The sequence below is a fragment of the Notamacropus eugenii genome, chromosome 6 (genome assembly GCF_028372415.1).
Source record: "Notamacropus eugenii isolate mMacEug1 chromosome 6, mMacEug1.pri_v2, whole genome shotgun sequence".
NCBI classification, from domain to species: Eukaryota; Metazoa; Chordata; class Mammalia; order Diprotodontia; family Macropodidae; genus Notamacropus; species Notamacropus eugenii.
In genome coordinates, this window is record NC_092877.1 from 2,661,251 (window position 1) to 2,682,392 (window position 21,142).

The following is a 21,142-nucleotide window of genomic DNA, read 5'->3' on the forward strand; positions in this document are numbered from 1 at the left end:
TGCCTCTGCCTTTCATTGGTTGAAACCTCCTCACACTTATCTATTAGAACCCTGTCCTTCAAGGATCAATCAAAGACTATCTTTGCCATAAAGCTTTTCTTGACTTTACGCTCAGCTCCTTCTGCCTGTCCCTCTCCCCAATTATCTTGGATCTAGGTTTGCCTTTTATCCCTCTGTGTGTTTACATTATCTCCCTATAAGCAGGTAAACTTCTCAAAGGTAACGACTGACTTTTGGTCCTTGTTTCCCAAGCACCCAGGCAGTACAATAGCATGTAGCACGTGCTTCATACATGCCTCTTGATTTCTTATTCATGGAGGGAGTCTCTGAGCATAAATGCAGTCTTACACAAGGAGCCTTGTGAAGACCCTCCAATGCTGGGCTAGAAAACAACAGGAACAAAGAAGAAGAATGAAGGAAAAACGTCTTTTCAGAGGACTAGGTTGGCTCAGTGGGGAGTGCTGCTCTCAACCCACACTGTCCCATGGCCCAAGCCTTGCCCCATCTCACCTGGGCCAGAACAAGTCTGGGGGAATTCCTGACACATGATAAAGAACAATTGTTCTCTCTCTATACAAATATGATAAAACTCTCTAGAAGCTTACATAAGTTTAGCAGATGCTGCTTCCTAGCCTGAGGCCTTACATCTACGAATGTGTGTACATGAACTAATAATCAGAGCTGGAAGGAATTATTGAGAGTTATGACGTCTTGGCATTCCACTGCTGCCAGCTCTGCTTACCAACTGATGTTGGGGGAAGGCTTTGGTGGGGAAGGAGAAACCAAGCATGTACTTTTTGAATCACCTTCTCTTTGTCAGCTGCCTCTACCTGATAATTGCCACGTTCTTGCTACCTTGGGGAAGAACTGAGAGCCAAAGGTCCAACTTCTTTTGCTGAGATGGATCTATTTGGATTGTCTCAAAGTTGCCCATAAAAGTGATTGCTGATATCCAGTGATCAGCCCAGCAACGTTCTGCTACCTTGACATACTTCTAATAACATTTCTTGGATTCTCTTTGTGTTTTGCCTCATTAATCGGGGTGAAAGCACAAATGGAGACTTTTCCTTTCAAAAAGGTCTCCCTAGAAATTATCTAGTGCAGGCCTCCTAAAGATTCATCCCACAAGCACTTATTCTGGCTATATTGAGACAAAACCAAATAACCCTTTCTCCCAAGTTCTACTAAGGGAGAAACTGTGAAGAGAAGTGAAATTACTTACCCAAGATCACACTAGTAATAAGTAGCAAAGTCAGGATTCTAAATCACAGAATCTAGCCCCAACTGGACAGTTCTTTCAACTATGTCACTTACAATGTAGTCAGTCTTCCACTGTATAGAAACCATCACCAGAGGAGCCTTACTGAGATAACATAGCAAGAAATAAGAGCCAGGAGAACATTTCTCTTCTGAGATCCCAGTATGCAAATGGTAAATTCACACAGCACCAAGATCTCATGCCTGGGTTAGTTCAGCAATAAACGAAGAATTAAAAAAAAACAGGATTTAAGAAACACCTTGACCACTTTCACTAGCCAGTCATGACAATGAAGATAATTTCTAAAAATTTTCTAAGATTAGATGATCTTGACGATGCTGATCATTTTATCCCTCCCAGACACGCCTGAGAGAAGAACAACTGTGAAGTTCATTGATTTCTAGAAGGAAGGATCTGGCTGACAACAAATGACTAAAAAGTACTTTATTGGTCACATGATCTGAGAGGGACTCTGCTAAAGAGGTTCCCTCTCTGTTAGTGAGTGACAGGAAAGCTAATTGCAGAAGTCTGGGGGTGCTAGCTAAAGAAGGACTAGGGCCTGAGGACATCCTGCCTGTGCCCACCTCAGGAGGTGGATTTAGGGAAGCTAATTCACCACCTCCCTCCTTGAGATGCAAGCTACGCTCTCATCCAGGGCTTAGCAACTTCTGCTATAAAGGTTACTGACCTTTAGAAGAATCGGAAGCAATTATTTCTACATTGAGGAAGCCTTAAGTTTATCAGACAGAAAACTGAAATCAGGGAATTGAGGTCCCTGAGGCTTCCTTTCATTCTCTATGAAGAACTTTTCCCCAGAAGACTAAGGGGAATTTAGAGATTCATTAGTCCAATCACAAATCCTGGATTTCTACCAGGGCACCATTTGATGAGTCTCTTCCTTCTCCCTCATAATCAGAATGAGGAAAGGATGTCTCTCCCCATCTGTGCCACACTTCATCCTCAAATGGCCTCAGCATGCTGACTGAAAAGCTATAGTGACTACTTGGGCCTGTTACATAAACTCTAATTTTCCTTTACATCACACATACATATCAGCATGTGCAGGCACACACACACACACACACACACACATACACACACAGGGACAGGGATAGGAAGAGGAAGCAGAGGAGGGGGAAAGAGAGAGAGAAAGAAAGAGAGAGAGAAAGAGTGAGAGAGAGTGTGTATGCACCCATAACTGAAAAATTCTATGAATATTAGATTATACATGGCCAGAAAAGAATGATGATATTTCACTCAGGCTCCACTAGACATGCTCCTAGAATCAGCAAATGCTAACCCTAGGAAATATCTTAGAGACCTTTTAATCCAGGAATATGTTGGAGACAGCTCAAACTGGCTAAGATGGGGCAATTGTTAAAGTGTCAGAGGGAAAACAGACACCTTAGAAATCGGCAAGCACTGCAAATCATGGCTTAATATGCTGTGTTATCACTTGTCTAGGGCTAAGAAAATGATGGGAAAGTAAGTGACTGAAGCTTGATTTGAACTGAGGTCTTCCTGACGTTGGGTCCTAATCTCTATCTACTGTGCCCTCTTACAGCCAATATCAATAGGCTCAACGCGGAAAAAATCTATTAAGAAGAAAATTAATAAGGATAAATGTAAAGCCTTCTACTAATGTCCCAAAAAATCAATTTCAGAGGTATATGAGATGAGAGACAGAGAAAGAAGCAGTTCAATTGAAAGAGATCTGGACACTTTAGCTGGTTCAAGCTTATTTAGAGTAAACAGTGTGCCATGGTAGCCAAATGAGCTCCTGCTATCTTAGACTGAATCAGAAATGGAAGAATATCAGGAATGGGGAGGGGTGAAAGCATTGCCACTGTGATACACGCTACACGTGGCTGAAGCACTGAGTTCAATTCAGGGACCTCTCCTTTAGAAGGAGATGGATAGGCTGACAAGTGACCAGAATAGATCGTGCTAGGGACATGAAATTCTGAGAGACAGTTGAAAGACCTGAAGATGTGTAACCTAGAGAAGGGAAGGGAAGGGAAAGGAAGAGAACAGAAGGGAAAGGAAGAGAAGGAAAGAAAAAAGAAGGGAAGGCAAAAGAAAATAAGGGAAGAAAAAACAAGGACAAAGAAGAAAAGGGAAGGGGGAAAGAAGGCAAAGTGGAGAAAGGGAAGAGAAGAGAAGCAATGGGTAAGGAAGGCAGAAAAGGGAAGGCAGGGAAGGCAAGGGAAGAGGGGGAAAGGGAAGAAAAGGCAAGCGAAGGTGGGAAAGGGAATCCAAGGGAAGGGAATGCAAGGGAAGAGGGGAAAGGGAAGGCAAGGCAATCTTCTCAGAACCATTCTCCATGTTCTCTCAAGTTCCTTAACTATGGGTCTACTTAGGACCTTCCAGGTCCACATTGCTACTGTTTCCCCACCACCACCACCTAATACCCCTCTGAGAAAACCCTGAATATTGTCCTGCATTTGATCAGAAACAAGGGATTCCATGTCCTCGATTTTATGGACACCTCCCTGTAATCATAATAATAAATGAAACATACTTAGCACTTCAAAGTTTTGAAAACCTTTTACAAAAAATGATCTCATTTGAGCCTTGCAAAACAAGGCTCTGAATATAGGTACTGAAGATAGTATGAGACACTTGACAGATAAGGCAACTAGGGCTGAGAGAAGTTCAGTAACTTGGCCATCATGGTCACAAAGGGCATGAGACATCAAGAGAGCAGAAATAAGTCCCTTGGAATTTGCTAGACTCTTTGACATTCTATCCATTATACCCCACTCCTGTGCAGCGAATGATACAGTGACTTACTGCCTTCTCTTTTTTATAGACTAAGAAACAGGATGACTTGTCCCTCTTCTCTGGTGTCAACAAACAAATAGGTGGCATAAATGATAGAATTGGAGGTGGATGAATTGGAAGATCTGAGTTCACGTCCTGATGCAGACGCTTCTCCATGGAAGGTAACTTTGGAAAGTCACCTAACCATTCTCAGCCTCAGTTTCCTCATTTGTAAAATGGACCTCCCAGGTTTGTCAGTAGAATCAAATGACATGACACATGTAAGGCACCTTAGGAACTTAAAGAACTCTATTTGCTGTTATTAAAGAGTCAGTTATCATCATTATTATTAGCACAACTGCTCCTGGAATCCATCTCTCCCAATTCTATGTTCTTTCATGATTGACTAAGGACTGAAAATCCCTGAACCTCATCTAACCAAATATCTCAGAAAACTATGTCAAGGGATTCAGATTATCTGCTATACTAAATAGTTAAAAGTCATTTATTCTCCCTCTTAGGGATAAACCACGAGGGTTGGTTTAGAGTATTGAGTTTTTCTTTAGTAATAATAATAATAATAATAATACCTTTTATATAGTTGTACAGTCCTTGTGTAGTTTTTCTTTTTTGGAATCAGAGTTAAGTGACTTGCCCAGGGTCACACAGCTAATAAGGTCTCAGGTCAGATTTGATCTCAGGTTCTCCTGACTCTAGGGCTAGTCCTCTATTCAATGTGCCAATTATATGTCTCAAGTTTTTGGAAAACATTTTATATGTATTGTCTTCTTTGATCCTCACAACAATCCTGTAAGATAGGAGCTACTGTCATCCCCATTTTACAGGTGAGGAAACTGGGGCAGGCAGAGGGTTCAGTGATTTGCTCAATATCACCCAACTAACTGTTAGATGTCAAAATGGACTTGAACTCGGGTCTTCATAACTCCACATCCAGAGAACTATTCATTGTTCCACCCAGCTACCTTACCTGCCAAAGCCTTTAGTTTGTTTTGTTTAAATACTGCCTTACTATTCATGTTTTTCACTGAACATATTTTCATGAGTATTGATTGTTCACTTACAGATATTGAATACTTCATAAATGGTTTTCCTGAGTGCCAACTGACAAGGATGAACCTGATATTTACCATGTGTCCTGGGTCTACAATTCACATGAAAATGATATCCAGGCCCCTCTAGGATCAAACAACAAATCCTGATCCAAAGACATTTGTTAATTAAGTTGAAAACCCAGTCCTTGAGACTAAAGTTATAAAGAGCTAAAAACATTCAGTCCCTGCCTTCAAAGAGCTTACAATCTACAAGGAAGAATGCAATAAGTAAACAGAAAAATATAATAAAGGACCAATGTAAGTGAGATGCAGGAGGCCATCCTAGTCATACTGATCTCTATTTTGTCACTGGTTCCAGATAGCTCTAGAGAAGAGAGTGAAGCTGGTGACTTTACACAGCTCTCCTTCACATAAAACCAATTCACTTGCAAATCATTGCAACATCTTCTAAGTGTCTGGGTCCACTCCAAGAGCAAAGGACAAACACCAACTTGCTGCCCCACTGGAGACCCACCTGGCCAGATATAGTTGGGCAACTATGCTCCTTCCTTCATTCCTTCCTCTTTTCTTTCCTTCCTTTCGTCTCCCCTTTCCTTCCATTCCCTTCCTTCCTTCCACTCCCTCTGTAGACATAGGGTAATATATACTTGCTTAGGGGTTCTGTGCCAAACGAATATAAATTTTGATGGCTGAAACCCAGCAAGATGCAATGACAAGATTCCTATCGAAGAATCCATGCCTTCAATCGAATTCACCCTGGTTCTCATTGATTGGTCAACAAGAGGTCCGGGACCAAGCATGACTTTGTGATTATTCTTGGGATTCAGATGACTCAGAGAGAATGTAAATAGTAATAGTTTCTGTTGAGGTCAGGAACCCTGGAGGTCTTCACTCTCACACTGATTTTTTTTTTGTAGGAGACGATTTGTCAAAAAAGGCCACTGCTTGACTCATAATCAGGAAATGGGCATTGCCTCACTCACAGTGAGAATTCACAAAGAACTTAGCATCAAAGGAGCCATCTACAGATATACTGATTTATATTTCACCACTTACATCCAATTCCCTAACAAGTCATGGTCCTCTTCCAGAATGAAGGACAAACAACAAGAAGAACAGCATGGTAGAAGAGAGCCAGGGTAAAGAAGAAGGGGATTTGGCCTCAGGTTTCTTTGATGTTCATAGAACATTAGAATGAGGAGAAGGCTTGCAGATCTCTAAGACTTCGAAGACTGAAGTCCAGGAAGGGGAACAATTAGGTGCCATAGTTTAGAAAGAGCTGGATCGGGAGTCAGGATGAACCAAATTCAAATCCTGCCTCACATGGCTATTGCTATGTGACCCCAGACAAGTCCTGTAACCTTTATTAGCCTCAAATTGCTTATCTGAAAAAGAGAGTGATAAAAGAGGCTAACTTACAAGTTGTTAGAGGCATCAAATGAGAGGAAACACGAAAATTGCTTGGCCAACTTCAGTGGTACCTGAACGCTAGTAAAACTAATGTAATTTGCCTGAGATCACACAGTTATTGAATAGCAGAACCAAGATTCAAACCCCTATCATTGCTCTTTCCCCTATATCACACTGCCACCAAGAACTGCAAGACGGAAAATTCAATCCTTTCTTTATATGCTGACACACAATCACATACATTAAATGCATATTTAAAAAACTGGAATCTGAAGCAAAACTTATATGAGCACAATAACAGAAATGTTTCATGACCTTTGTGTTCACAGAAAGGCGTTTTGAACATCTCTTGAAGTTCTATCATTGGTAAGAGCATCTATTGTGTTGCATTCCGTTCTGCTTCTCCTAGCTTCACCCATTCCTGTTCAAGATAAATTAATGGCAGGTAGTCTTACATAACTCTCATGCCTCTCCTTGTTTCAGTGCCCTGACCCACAGCTTCCTCATGGCATTCTTCACTTCAGCATTCCTCAAGGAATAGATGACTGGGTTCAGGAGGGGAGTGATCACTGTGTAGAACACGGCCACCATCTTGTCCAAGGAGCACGTGGTGTTTGGCCGAAGGTAGATAAACACACAGGGCCCAAAGAACAAGATGACCACAGTGATGTGGGAAGCACAAGTGGAGAGGGCTTTCTGGCGTCCTTCCTTGCTATGCCCCCTTAGGTGGAACAAGATAACACTGTATGAGCTCAGGAGAATGATGAAGCTCACCACTGACAGGCTCCCCCCATTAGCCACAATAAGCAACCCAGTGAAGAAGGTGTCAGTGCAGGCAAGTTCCAGCAGAGGGAGCACATCACAGAAATAATGGTCAATCACATTAGGGCCACAGAAGGGTAAAGGGATTAGGAGAAGAATTTGGGCAGTGGAGTGTAAAAAGCCACTCAACCAGGCTATCCCCACCAGGAGGTCACAAATCCAATGGTTCATAATAGTCACATAGTGCAGAGGCTTACAGATGGCCAAGTATCGGTCATAAGCCATTATGATCAAAAGAAACATCTCAATGCCACCAAACAAATGGATAAAGAACACTTGTGTGATGCAGCCCTCTAGGGAGATGGATTTCCTCTCAACAAGTAAATCAGCAATGAGTTTGGGGGAAGTGGTGGAGGAATAACAGATCTCAACAAAGGAGAAATGGCTGAGGAAGAAATACATGGGGGTACCAAGATTCTTGCTGAAGTTGACAGTCAGCACAATGAGGGAATTCCCCAACACAATAGCCATGTACAAGAACACAAACAGCACAAAGAAAATTCTCTGTATCTCGGGATTGGGAGAGAGTCCTAGAAAAATGAATTCTGTCACATTGCCAGTCTGCACCATGACTTCTGGTCCAAGAATTTATACCAGAGCACACAGTTTCCAGGGGACTGCAGGCATTAACGTATTCTACTCAAAGGTCCACAAGAGAAACGAGTGATCAAAGGGATTCCCAAGGATCCCATAGACAGTGCAGGAGAAGAAGTTGTAAAGTACATATAACAGATCAGTGATAAAAAAAAAAACGGGGGGGGGGGCAAAGGATAATTAACAAGAAGACACTGTGAAGTGACCATGTAGATTTCTCATCAATGAACCAAGACAAAGGCTGAGGAGTTAGTCTTCCAGAATGGGAGATAAAAATTGGGGAAAGAAGTCCTATAAGGATGATGTGTTGTACAAATGAGCCAGAGGGGAGGAATGGCTCTTAGGGCTCCATCCTCTCTCTAGTTTTTAATCCTCATTTTCTGATCTTTCAGAGGGAGCTCCTGATCTTGGACAACCATGGATCTTAGACAATTCTCTGGATGAAGGGTCATCTGCAAAAATAAAAAGCAATAAATCCTTTCACTTTTTGAAAAGAGTAGAATTAGGATTTGGAACTAAAAGAGACTTTAGAGACTATCTCTTTTAAACCTTCAGTTTTTCAGAGAAGCCAGGGGCCAGGGAAGTGAAGGAATATGCCCAGTGTCACACACCTATAGAACTCTCTTGATAATAGTCTAGTGAAATGGGGAATAGAAATATCTCCTATTATGCCCCATTATTATCCGCATTTTACTGAAGAGGCAACTGAGTCTCAGTTGAGATTTAAAAGCAGCTGTCTTGACCTTGAGACCACTGCTCTTTCCAATGCATGATGTTGCTTTTCCCTCTATAATAGAAACATTATTATCTCCACTCCCACAAATACCTGACAGGTGACCCTGGGCAGATTATACCCAGAATTATCTCTGGAACTATGGTTTACAAAGCCGATACCAATAGGCTTGGAGACGAGTTCCTCAGTGGAAGTATTCCTCTGCCAATGAAATCACAATTCTAGTTTAAAAAGCAATACCAATAATAACACTGTACTTAAGCAGGAAATTGAAAACCTGGAAAATATCCAGAGCAGGACAACCAGAATTTTGAAGGGCCAGCAGTCTTTCTCATATGAGGATAAGTTGAAGGAACTAGAGATGGAGAAGAGAAACATCAAGGAAGCTGTCTGCAAATATCTGAAGGTCTGTCATGGGGAGAAGAAATTCTAAAAGGCAGAACGAGGAGCAAGATGTAAAGATACACATTTACATTCAATATCAGGACAATTGAAGCTGTCCAAAAGTAGACTGGATGCCTCAGGGAGCTGTGGCTGAGGCCCCTCCCCTTTGGTGTTCTGGAAGCAGAGGCTGGCTAACCACTTGTTGGGGTGCAGCAGTGGGGACTCCTTTTATATAGAGAGTTGATGAGATAGATGTTGAGGTCCCTTCTGACTCTTGAATTCGGTGAATTTGGGATTCCATGACTAAAGAATCTAGTTTTCTTTCCAAACCTCTGTTATCAGAAATTTTTAAGGAATGTCTCTTGTCTTAGTTATGTCTCAGTTATAGCTTCCCCGTTTCACAGAATGACAGGATTTAGAGCTAGGAAGTACATTACAAATCATCTACACCAATACCTTTTATGATACAGGTAAGGAAGTCAAGACCAAGAGGTAAGTTACTGACCCAAAGGTCATCGCACAGGTAAGGAAATTCCAGAGTCAAAGACAAACAGAGAACCTCTGACTCCAAATCTAAAACTCCTCCACTCTATCACACAACCTTAGATAATCAGAGAACCTGAATGTTGCAGGTAATCTCAGACACCATTTAATCTAATCCATAGCCCAAAAAAGGAACATCCACCAGGAGATATTCACTCAATCATCTAGATTTTTCTTGAAGACCTGCAAAGAGGGTGACCCCATGTATTTGATCTCAAAGCTATTAATTACACTTTTTAAGGAAGTTTTTAATAGAATATGCAGAGATGGGGAACCTGTGATCTGGAGGCCACTTTTGACTCTCCAGGCTTGCAAGTATGGCTCTTTGACTGAATCCTAATTTATCAGAACAAACCCAAGAGTCTGTTCTGGGAAGTTTGGATTCAATCGAAGGGCCTCCCTTGGGGACCACATGTGCTTCAAGGCCACAGGTTCCCCACTCATGGCTGAGAATTGAAAAGTATCTCTATGGACTCTATGTAGCCCAACTCCTTCATTTTACAATTCAGTAAACTGAGGAAGAAGGAGATTAAGTGAACTGGGGAAGGTCACACAGATGTGGAATTCTCAACAGCTACCTTTAATTACCTCCTGTGTTACCCCCTTTTCTACACACTCTCCACTCAAGCAAAACTGATCTTCTTAGTACTCGTCATAACCAGCAATCTGTCTCCAGACTCTGCCTTACTTTGGTTGAAACCTAGAATGAAATCCCTCCTCACACTTATCTATTAGAACCCTCTCCTTCAAGGATCAGTCAAAGACTATCGTCTCCATGAAGCTTCTCCTGACATTCCTCTCAGCTCCTTCTGCCTGACCCTCTCCCCAATTACCTTGGATCTAGATTTGCCTTTTATCCCTCTATGTGTTTACATTATCTCCCTACAAGCAGGTAAGGGAAAGCTTTGGTGGGGAAGAAGAAGCCAAGCACGTACTTTTTGAATCACCTTGCTTTGTCACCTGCCCCTACCTGACAATTGTCACGTTCTTGCTACTTTGGGGAAGAACTGAGAGCCAAGGGCCCAACTTCTTTTGCTGAGATGGATCTATCTGGATTGTCTTAGTTGCCTATGAAAGCTATTGCTGATCTGCAGTGATCAGCCCAGCAACGCTCTGCTCTCTTGACATAGTTATAAAAAAATCTCTTGAATTCTCTTTGTGTTTTGCCTCATTAATTGGGGTTAAAGCACAAATGGAGACTTTTCCTTTCAAAAGGTCTCCCTAGAAATTATCTAGTCCAGGCCTCCTAAAGATCCATCCATAAAACACTAATTAGTAACTTGCTGTATGTGAGGTGACTTTTTGCTGCTCTCTGGGCATATTAAGACAAAAAAAATAACCAATGCTCCCAATTTCTACTAAGGGAGAAACTGTGAAGAGAAGTGAAATTACTTACCCAAGATCACACTAGTAATAAGTAGCGAAGTCAGGATTCTAAATCACAGAATCTAGACCCAACTGGACAGTTCTTTCAACTCTGTCACTTACAATGTAATCAGTCTTCCCCTGTATAGAAACCATCACCAGAGGAGCCTTACTGCGATAACATAGCAAGAAATAGGGAACAGAAGAACATTTCTCTACTGAGATCCCAATATAAAAATAGTAAATTTACAGAGCACCAAGATATCATGCCTGGATTAGTTCAGCAATAAACCAAAGAATTAAAAAAAAAACAGGCTTTAAGAAACACCTTGGCTACTTTCACTAACCAGTCATGACAGTAAAGCTAATTTCTAAAATTTTCCTAAAATCAGATGATCTTGATGATCCTGATCAATTTATCTCTCCCAGACATGCCTGAGAGAAGATCAACTGGTCAATTTCATTGATTTATAGAAGGAAGCATCTGGGTGACATCAAATGGCTAAAAAGTATTTTATTGGCCACGTGATCTGAGAGGGACTCTGCTAAAGAGGTTCCGTCTCTCTGTTAGTGAGTGGCAGGAAAGCTAATTGCAGCAATTCGATGGTGCCAGCTAAAGAAAGACTGAGGGCCTGAGGACATCCTGCCTGTGCCCACCTCAGGAGGTGGACTTAGGGAAGCCAATTCACCACCTCCCTCCTTGAGATGCAAGCTACGCTCTCATCCAGGGCTTAGCACCTTCTGCTATAAAGGCTACTGACTTTTAGAAGAATCAGAAGCAATTATTTCTACATTGAGGAAGCCTTAAGTTTATGAGATAGAAAACTGAAATCAGGGAATTGAGGTCCCTGAGGCGTTCTTCTGTTCCCTATCAAGGACCTTTCCCCAGTAGACTAAGGGGAATTTAGAGATTAATTAGTCCAATCACAAATCCTGGACTTCTACCAGGGCACCATTTGATGAGTCTCTTCCTTCTCCCTCATAATCAGAATGAGGAAAGGGTGTCTCTCCCCATCTGTGCCACATTTCATCCTCGGATGGCCTCAGGGAGCTGACTGAAAAGCTCTCATGAATCTTTGGGTCTATTACAAACACTCCAATTTGCCTTTGCATCACACATTCATATGAGCACACACACACACACACACACACACACACACACACACCCATACACACACAGGGACAGAGATAGGAAGAGGAAGCAGAGGAGGCAAAAAGAGAGAGAGAAAGAGAGAGAGAGAGAGAGAGAGAGAGAGAGAGAGAGAAAGTGTGTGCACCCACATCTAAAAAATTCCATGAATATTAGACTATACATGGCCAGAAAAGAATGATGATATATCACTCAGGCTCCACTAGACATGCTCCTAGAATCAGCAAATGCTAACCCTAGGAAATATCTTAGAGACCTTTTAATCCAGGAATATGTTGGAGACAGCTCAAACTGGCTAAGATGGGGCAATTGTTAAAGTGTCAGAGGGAAAACAGACACCTTAGAAATCGGCAAGCACTGCAAATCATGGCTTAATATGCTGTGTTATCACTTGTCTAGGGCTAAGAAAATGATGGGAAAGTAAGTGACTGAAGCTTGATTTGAACTGAGGTCTTCCTGACGTTGGGTCCTAATCTCTATCTACTGTGCCCTCTTACAGCCAATATCAATAGGCTCAACGTGGAAAAAATCTATTAAGAAGAAAATTAATAAGGATAAATATAAAGCTTTCTACTAATGTCCCAAAAAAATCAATTTTGGAGATATATGAAGCGAGATACAGAGAAATAAGCAGTTCAATTGAAAGAGATCTGGATACTTTAGCTGGTTCAAGCTTATTTAGAGTAAACAGTGTGCCATGGTAGGCAAAGGAGCTCCTGTTATCTTAGACTAAATCAGAAATGGAAGAATATCAGGAATGGGGAGGGGTGAGAGCATTGCCATTGTGATACACGCTACACGTGGCTGAAGCACTGAGTTCAATTCAGGGACCTCTCTTTTAGAAGGAGATGGATAGACACACAAGTTGCCAGAAGAGATTGTGCCAGGGACATGAAATTTTGAGAGACAGTTGAAAGACCTGAAGATGTGTAGCCTAGAGAAGGGAAGGGAAAAGAAGAGAAGGAAAGAAAAAAGAAGGCAAGGCAAAAGGAAATAAGGGAAGGAAAAACAAGGAAAAGGAAAAAAAGGGAAGGGGGAAAGAAGGCAAGGTGGAGAAAGGGAAGAGAAGGGAAGCAATAGGTAGGGTAGGGAAGGAAGAAAAGGGAAGGCAGGGAACGCAAAGGAATGGGGAAAAGAGAAGAGAAGGCAAGGGAAGGGGGAAAAGGGAAGGGAAGGGAAGGGAAGAGAAAGGAAGGGAAGGCAAGGGATGAGGGGAAAGGGAAGGCAAGCCAAACTTCTCAGAACCATCCTCCACTTGCTGTTAAGTTTCTTTACTATGGGGCTACTTAGGACCTTCCAGGTCAACATTCCTACTGTACCCTCTCCCCCACCACCTAATACTCCTTGAGAAAACCCTGAATATTGCCCTACATTTGATCAGAAACAAGTGGTACAATGGCCTGGATCTTCTGGACAACTCCCTGTAATCATAATAATAAATTAAATGTACTTAGCACCTCCGAGTTTTGAAAACCCTTTACAGAAATGTTCTCATTTGAGCCTTGCAAAACAAGGCTTTGAAATAGGTGCTGTAGATAATATGAGACATTTGTACAGATAAGGACACTGAGGCTGAGAGAGGTTCAGTAACTTGGCCATCATAGTCACAAAGTGCATGAGGCATCAAGAGATCAGAAGTAAGTCCTCTGGACTTACTAGACTCTTTTACACCCTATCCATTATATCCCATTCCTGTGCAGAGAATGACAGAGTTACGTACTCTAAGATAGAGTGACTTACTGCCTCCTCTTTTTTACAAACCAAGAAACATAATGACTTGCCCCCCTTCTCTGGTGTCAACAAGCAAATAGGTGGCATAAATGATAGGGTTGAAGGTGGATGAGTTGGAATTTCTGAGTCCACATCTTGACGAAGATGCCTCCCCATGGAGGGGAGTCACCTAACCATTCTCAGCCTCAGTTTCCTCACTTGTAAAATGGGCCTCTCAGGTTTGTCAGTAGAATTAAATGAGATAACACATGTAAGGCACCTTATGAACCTAAAGAGCTCCATTTACTGTTATTGAAGAGCTAGTTACCATCATTATTATTGGCACAACTGGTCCTAGAATCCATCTCTCCCAATCCTATTGGGAGCATGTTCTTTCAAGGTTAACTAAGCACAAATTCACTGAACCTCACCTACTCAAATATCTCAGACCAACCATGTCAATAGGTTTAGATTTTCTGACATAACAGATAATTCCAAGGTCATTTATTCTCCCCCTTAGGAATAAATCAAAAGGCTTCGTTTATGCTATTAAGGTTTTTTAATAATAACTTTTATGTAGTTTTATGGTATTTGCATAATTTGGGGTTTTTTTAATCAATCAGGGTTAAGTGACTTGCCCAGGGTCACACAGCTAATAAGATTCTGATGCCAGATTTGACCGCAGATCCTTCTGACACTAGGGCTGGTACTCTATCCATTGTGCCACATAGCTATTTCAGCTGCCAAGCACTTCAATTTGCTTTGTTTATATTCTGTGTTATTATTTACGCTTTTCACTGATTATATTTTAATGAGTATTTATTTCACACTTACTGACATGAATACCACATCAATGTTTTTCCTCTGTGCCAACTCAAAGCAAGGATCAACCTGACACTGTCCTGTGTGGAAAATCCAAATGCAAACATACAGGGCCCACTGGGGTTCAGCAACAAATTTTGATCCAATAACATATCTTTATTAAATCAGAGACCCAGTGCTGGAGACTGGGGTCCTAAATATTAAAAGCATTTAGTCCCTGCCCTCCAGGAGCTTCCAGTCTAAAAATCAGAACGAAATATTAAACAAATACAGAGAATTCATGGCCAACAGTTATAATGGTAAAGGGGGCCGTCCCAGTCATAATGTTCTCTATCTGGGCACTGAATCTAGAAGGTTCCACAGGAGGAAGTGAGATTTGTGATCTTGCAGTCCTCCTCTACTTACATGTGATTCCCTTACAAGTCATGACATCATCTTTCAGATGTCATGGTCCTCTTCCGGAATGAAGGACAAACAACAAGAAGAACAGCATGGTAGAAGAGAGCCAGGTTGAAGAAGAAAGGGAATTGGCTTAGTGTTTTTTAATGTTCATAGATTAGAATGAGAAGAAGTCTTAGAGACCTCTAAGAATTAGGAGACTGAAGCCAAGGAGGAGGATTGGTTAGGGGGTACAGTGGAGAGAGTGCTGGATGTGGAATCAGAAATATCCAAGTTCAAATCCTGCCTCAGACATTTATTGCTTTGTGACCCTGTGCAAGTCCTTTAACATTTCTTAGCCTCACTTTTTTATGTACAAAATAGAGATAATAAAAGAGGCTACATCACAGACTTATTACAAGCATCAAATGAGATGAAACAGGAAAATTACTTGGTCATCTTCAGTATTACCTAAATGCTGGTATCATCACTATTATTTGCCTTGGGTCACACAACTGTTAAATAGCTGAACGGAGACTCAAACCCATATCACTGCTCTTTTCCCTATACCACATTGCCACCAAGAAATGCAAGGTGGAAAATGTAATCCTTACTTTAAATGTCCACACACTCATATACACTTAAATGTATATTTTGAAAAATGAAATCCAAAGGGAGAATTATATGAGCACAATAAAAGAAACTCTCCATGAACTTTATGTTCAGAGAGAGCCATTTTGAATATCCCTTGAAGTCCTATCATCAGTAAGAGTATCTATTGTTGGTATGTGGTTCTACTTCTCCTAGCTTCACCCATTCCAGTTCAAGATAAATTAATGCCAGGCAGTCTTATATAACTCTCATGCCTCTCCTTGTTTCAGTGCCCTGATCCACAGGTTCCTCATGGCATTCTTCATTTCAGTATTCCTCAAAGAATAGATGACTGGGTTCAGGAGGGGAGTGATCACTGTGTAGAACACGGCCGCCATCTTGTCCATGGAGTACGTGGTGTTTGGCCGAAGGTAGATAAACACACAGGGCCCAAAGAACAAGATGACCACGGTGATATGAGAAGCACAAGTGGAGAGGGCTTTCTGGCGTCCTTCCTTGCTGTGCCCCCTTAGGTGGAACAAGATAACACTGTAAGAGCTCAGGAGAATGAAGAAGCTCACCACTGAAAGGCTCCCCTCATTAGTCACAATAAGCAACCCAGTGAAGAAGGTGTCAGTGCAGGCAAGTTCCAGTAGAGGGAGCACATCACAAAAATAATGGTCAATCACATTAGGGCCTCAGAAGGGTAAGTGGAATAGGAGGAGAATTTGGGCAGTGGAGTGTAAAAAGCCACTCAACCAGGCTATCCCCACCAGGAGGTCACAAATCCAATGGTTCATAATAGTCACATAGTGCAGAGGCTTACAGATGGCCAAGTATCGGTCATAAGCCATTATGATCAGTATAAACATCGAAATGCCACCAAAAAAATGGATGAAGAACACTTGTGTGATGCAGCCTTCTACGGAGATGGATTTCCTCTCAACAAGTAAATCAGCAATGAATTTAGGAGAAGTGGCAGAGGAATGACAGATCTCCACAAAGGAGAGGTGGCTGAGGAAGAAATACATGGGAGTGCCAAGACTCTTGCTGAAGGTGACAGTCAGCACAATGAGGGAATTCCCCAACACGATAGCCATGTACAAGAACAAAAACAACACAAAGCAAATTCTCTGAGTCTCGGGATTGGGAAAGAGTCCTAGAAAAATGAATTCTGTCACATTGCCAGTCTGCACCATGGCTTCTGGTCTAAGAGTAAAGACATGCGAATTTATATCAGGGCACACAGAGTTTTTGTGGGTCTTTGGGCACTAGACCAGTCCACTCAAACATCCAGAGTAGAAATTACGATCAAAGGGATTCCTAAGGATCACACAGGCAATACAGGATAATAAGCTGTAAAGTAAATATAACAGATCACTGATAAAAACTCAAGGAATGACAAATGATAGCGAGCAAGAAGACACTGTGATGTGACCATGTAGATTTCTGATCAATGAACCAAGACAAGGGATGAAGAGTTGTGTTTTCTACAATGGGAGATAAAACCTAGGGAAAGAAGTCTTTTGAGTATAATGTGTTGAACAAATGAGTCAGAAGGAAGGGATGACTCTTCGGGCTGCAGCCTCTCTCCAGTTTTTAATCCTGATTTTCTGATCTTTCAGATGGAGCTCCTGTACTTGGGCAACCATGAAACTTGGATAGTTCTCTGGGCGAAGGGTCATCTGCAATAATACAAAGCAATAAACCCTCTCACTGAAAAGAGTAAGTAATGTTGTAGGATTAGGATTTGAAACTAAAGGAGACTTTAGGGACTGTCTCATGCAAACCACCTGCTTTGCAGAGAAGCCAGGGGCCAGGGAAGTGAAGAGATATGCCCAATGTCACACAGCTGTGGAACTCTCCTCATAGAAGCATAATGAAATGGGGAATAGAATTATCTCCCATTATGTCCCATTATTATCTACATTTTATTGAAGAGACAACTGAGTATCAGTTGACATTGAAAAGCAGCTGCCTTGACCTTAAGACCACTGCTCTTTCCAATACATGATGCTGCCTTGCTCTCTATAATAGAAATATTATTATCTCCCCTCTCACAAGTACCTGACAGGTGACCCTGGGTATATCACAATACCTCTCAGTGCCCCAGATTGCCCTCTGGAACTATGGTTTGCAGAGCTGACACTAATCTGCTTTGAGAGAAGGAGTGCCTCACTGGAACAGTATTCCTCTACCAATGCAATCACAAGTCAGATTACATAATAATAATAACACTCTAGCTAAGGAGAAAATTGAAAGGTTAGAGAGGAATTTTGAAGATCAAGAAGTCTTTGTCATATGAGGGCAAGTTGAAAGAACTAGACATGGACAAGAGAAATATCATGGAAGCTGTATGCAAATATCTGAAGGTCTGTCAGGGGGAGAAAAAATTCGACTTTCAGGTTTGGTTCTAAAAGGCAGAACCAGGAGGAATGAATGAAAGATTAAAGATGCTTATTTACACTCAATGTCAGGAAAACTGGAGCTGTCCAAAAGTAGACTAGATGCCTCAGGGAGGCCCCTCCACTTTGGAGTTCTGTAAGCAGAGACTGATTGAACACTTCTTGGGGTGTAACAGTGGGGACTCCTTTTATATATGGGGTGGATGAAATAGATTCTGAGGTCCATTCTGACTCTTGAATTCTGTGAATTTGGGATTCCATGATTGAAGTTCTAGTTTTCTTTGCAAACCTTGGTTATCAAGAATTATTAGTGAGGAACAAAGATGTTCTCAGTTATACCTTCCCCATTTCACACAATGTCAGGATTTAGAACTAGAAAACATGTTACAGATTGTCTATACCAACATCTTTTATGATACAAATAACAAAATCGAGGCCAAGAGGAAAGTTACTCACCCAAAAGTCAGTCACCCAGGTAAGAAAATTCTAAGACATGGAAATCTAAGTCACATCAAATCCAGGACTTCTCCACTATACTACATAACCTTAGCTAATCGGGGAATCTGAAAGTTGTAGGGAACCTCAGCCACTATTTAATCCAATCCATACCCCAAAAAGAAACATCCACCAGGAGATATCCAAGTAATCATCTGCTCTCTGCTTGAAGACATCAAATGAGGGTGACCCCATCCATTTGATCCCAAAGTAACTCATTCCACTTTTTTAAGGAAGATTTTAATATGACTATACAGATGTAGGGAACTAAATGTTTCAATTCAGTCAAAGAGCTGCTCTTGAAGACCTAGAAGGCCACATGTGGCCTCAAGGCTGCAGGTTCCCCACCCCAGCTTAGAATTTAAAAGCATCTCAGATACTATGCTTTTTGCCACTCATAAAACTGCAGCACATGAAGATAAAGTAAATTGATGAAGGTCATAAAGAGATGGAATTCCCAACTGCAATCCTTCATTACTTCCTATGTTGCCTCCCTTTCCACACACTCTTCAGTCAAGCCAAACTGACCTTCTTAGCACTCCTCAAAGCCAGCAATCTTTCTTCTGTCTCGCTGCCTTTATTGGCTGTCCAGGAAGCTAGGATGCAATCCCTCCTTACACTCAACTATTACAACCCTCTCCTTCAAGGATCAGTCAAAGACTGTCTTCTCCATGAAGCTTCTCCTTACCTTCCACTTAGCTGCTTCTACCTGTCCCTCTCCCAAATTATCTTGGATCTAGGTTGACCTTTTATCCCTCTATGTCTTTACGTTATCTCCCCAAAAGCAAATAAGCTCCTCAAAGGCAATGACTCACTTTGGTCCTTGTTTCCCAAATAGTACTATGGCATACAGCAGGTGCTTAATAAATGCCTCTTGATTTCTTATTCACTGAGGGGAGTCTCTGAGCATAAATGATGTCTCACACACCCAGCCTGGTGAAGACTCTCCAATGGTGGACTGGAAAACAACAGAGAAAAGGAACAAAGGAGAAAGATCTTTTCAGAGAACTAGGCTGGCTCAGTGGGGAGTGCTGCTCTCAGCCCACATTGCCCCTTGGCCCAAGCCTTGCCCCATCTTACCTGGGCCAGAACAAGTCTGGGGGAATTCCTGACAGTTAGAGAAAAATAGCTCTCTACAAATATGATAAAATACTCTAGAAATTTAGATAATTTTAGGAGATATTGCTTCCAGCCCTGAGGCCCTAAAATCTATTAATGTGTCTACTTGGGTCAATAATCAGAGCTGGAAGGGATAATTGAGGGTTATGATAGCTTGGCATTACATTGTTACCCCCACTGCTTACCAGCTGATGTTGGGGGAAGGCTCTGGTGGGGAAGGAGAAACCAAGCATGTACTTTTTGAATCTCCTCGTCTTTGTCACATTCCCCTTCCTACAAATTGTCACGTTCTTGCTGCCTTGGTGAGGAACTGAGAGCCAAGGGCCCAACCTCTTTTGCTGAGATGGATCTATCTGGATTGTCTTAGTTGCCTGTGAAAGCTATTGCTGATCTCCAGGGATCAACCCAGGAAAGTTTTGCTCCCTTGACATACTTTTGATAGAATTTCTTTAGTTCTCTTTGTGTTTGCCTCATTAATCAGGGGGAAAGCACAAAGGAAGACTTCCTTTCAACGAGGTCACCCTAGAAATTACCTAGTCCGTGCCTCCTACAGATTCATCCAACAAACACTTATTAGTAACTTCCTGTGTGCGAGGTGAGGTTTGGCTAGGCTCTAGGGATACTAAGACAAAACAAAATAACCCCTGCTCCCAAGTTCTACTAAGGGAGAAACTGCCAAGAGAAGTAAAATTATTTACCCAAGGTCACATTAGTAATAAGTAGCAAAGTCAGGATTCTAAATTACAACTTCTAGCCCCAACTGGACAGTTCTTTTACTATGTCACATACATGGTAGTCAAACTTTCTCTGTATAGAAATCATCACCAGAGGAACCTTATTGAAAAACATAGCAAGAAATAGAAATCAGGAAAACATCTCTGTACTGAGATTCCAGTAAGAAAACAGTAATTTCATAGAGAACAAAGATCTCATGCCTGAGTTAGTTCAGCAATAAACCAAAGAATTTTATAAAAAAACAGACTTAAACAAACACCTTGACCACTGTCACTAGTCAGTCATGACAACAAATCGACCATCCTGATCTTTTTGTCCCTCCCAGAGATGCCTGAGAGAAGAACTGGTCAAGCTATTTATTTCTAGGAGGAAGGATCTGGTTGACACCAAATGGCTAAAATGTACTCTCTCCAACCTTCTCTTTATTGTTCACTGATCTGAGAGGGACTCAGCTGAAAAGAGACTTTGCCTCTCTGTTAGTGAGTGGCAGGGAAGTTAGCTACAGCACTATGAGGATGCCAACTAAATAATGACTAGGTGCCTAAGGACATCCTGCCTGTGCCCACCTCAGGGGGTGGATTTACCCAAGCCAATTCACCACCTCCCTCCTTCAGATGCAAGTTACAGCATCACCCAGGCTTTAGCACATTCTCCTCTAAAGGCTACTGACCTTTAGAAGGATCAGAAGCAATTATTTTTACACTGAGAAAGCCTTGAGTTGATGAGATAAAAAACTGAAATCAGGAAATTGAGGTTCCTGAGGCTTTCTTCCATTCCCTATCAAGGGCCTTT

The 21,142-nt window shown here is 41.7% G+C and overlaps 1 protein-coding gene and 1 pseudogene across 1 annotated transcript; both read right to left on the reverse strand.

The window, feature by feature from the left end:
- Positions 1 to 6,966: 6,966 nt before the first annotated feature.
- Positions 6,967 to 7,896, reverse strand: LOC140511588 (olfactory receptor 4X2-like). Its single transcript, XM_072620742.1, has one exon. It carries the CDS (start codon positions 7,894 to 7,896, stop codon positions 6,967 to 6,969), a length of 930 nt encoding a protein of 309 aa, XP_072476843.1.
- A 7,969-nt stretch (positions 7,897 to 15,865) lies between these two features.
- Positions 15,866 to 16,795, reverse strand: LOC140511589 (olfactory receptor 4X2-like; annotated as a pseudogene).
- Between the last annotated feature and the right edge of the window lie 4,347 nt (positions 16,796 to 21,142).

Coding starts and splice junctions, on each gene's coding strand:
- LOC140511588 (XM_072620742.1), bottom strand. CDS start 7,896: ATGGTGCAGACTGGCAATGTGACAGAATTCATTTTTCTAGGACTCTCT.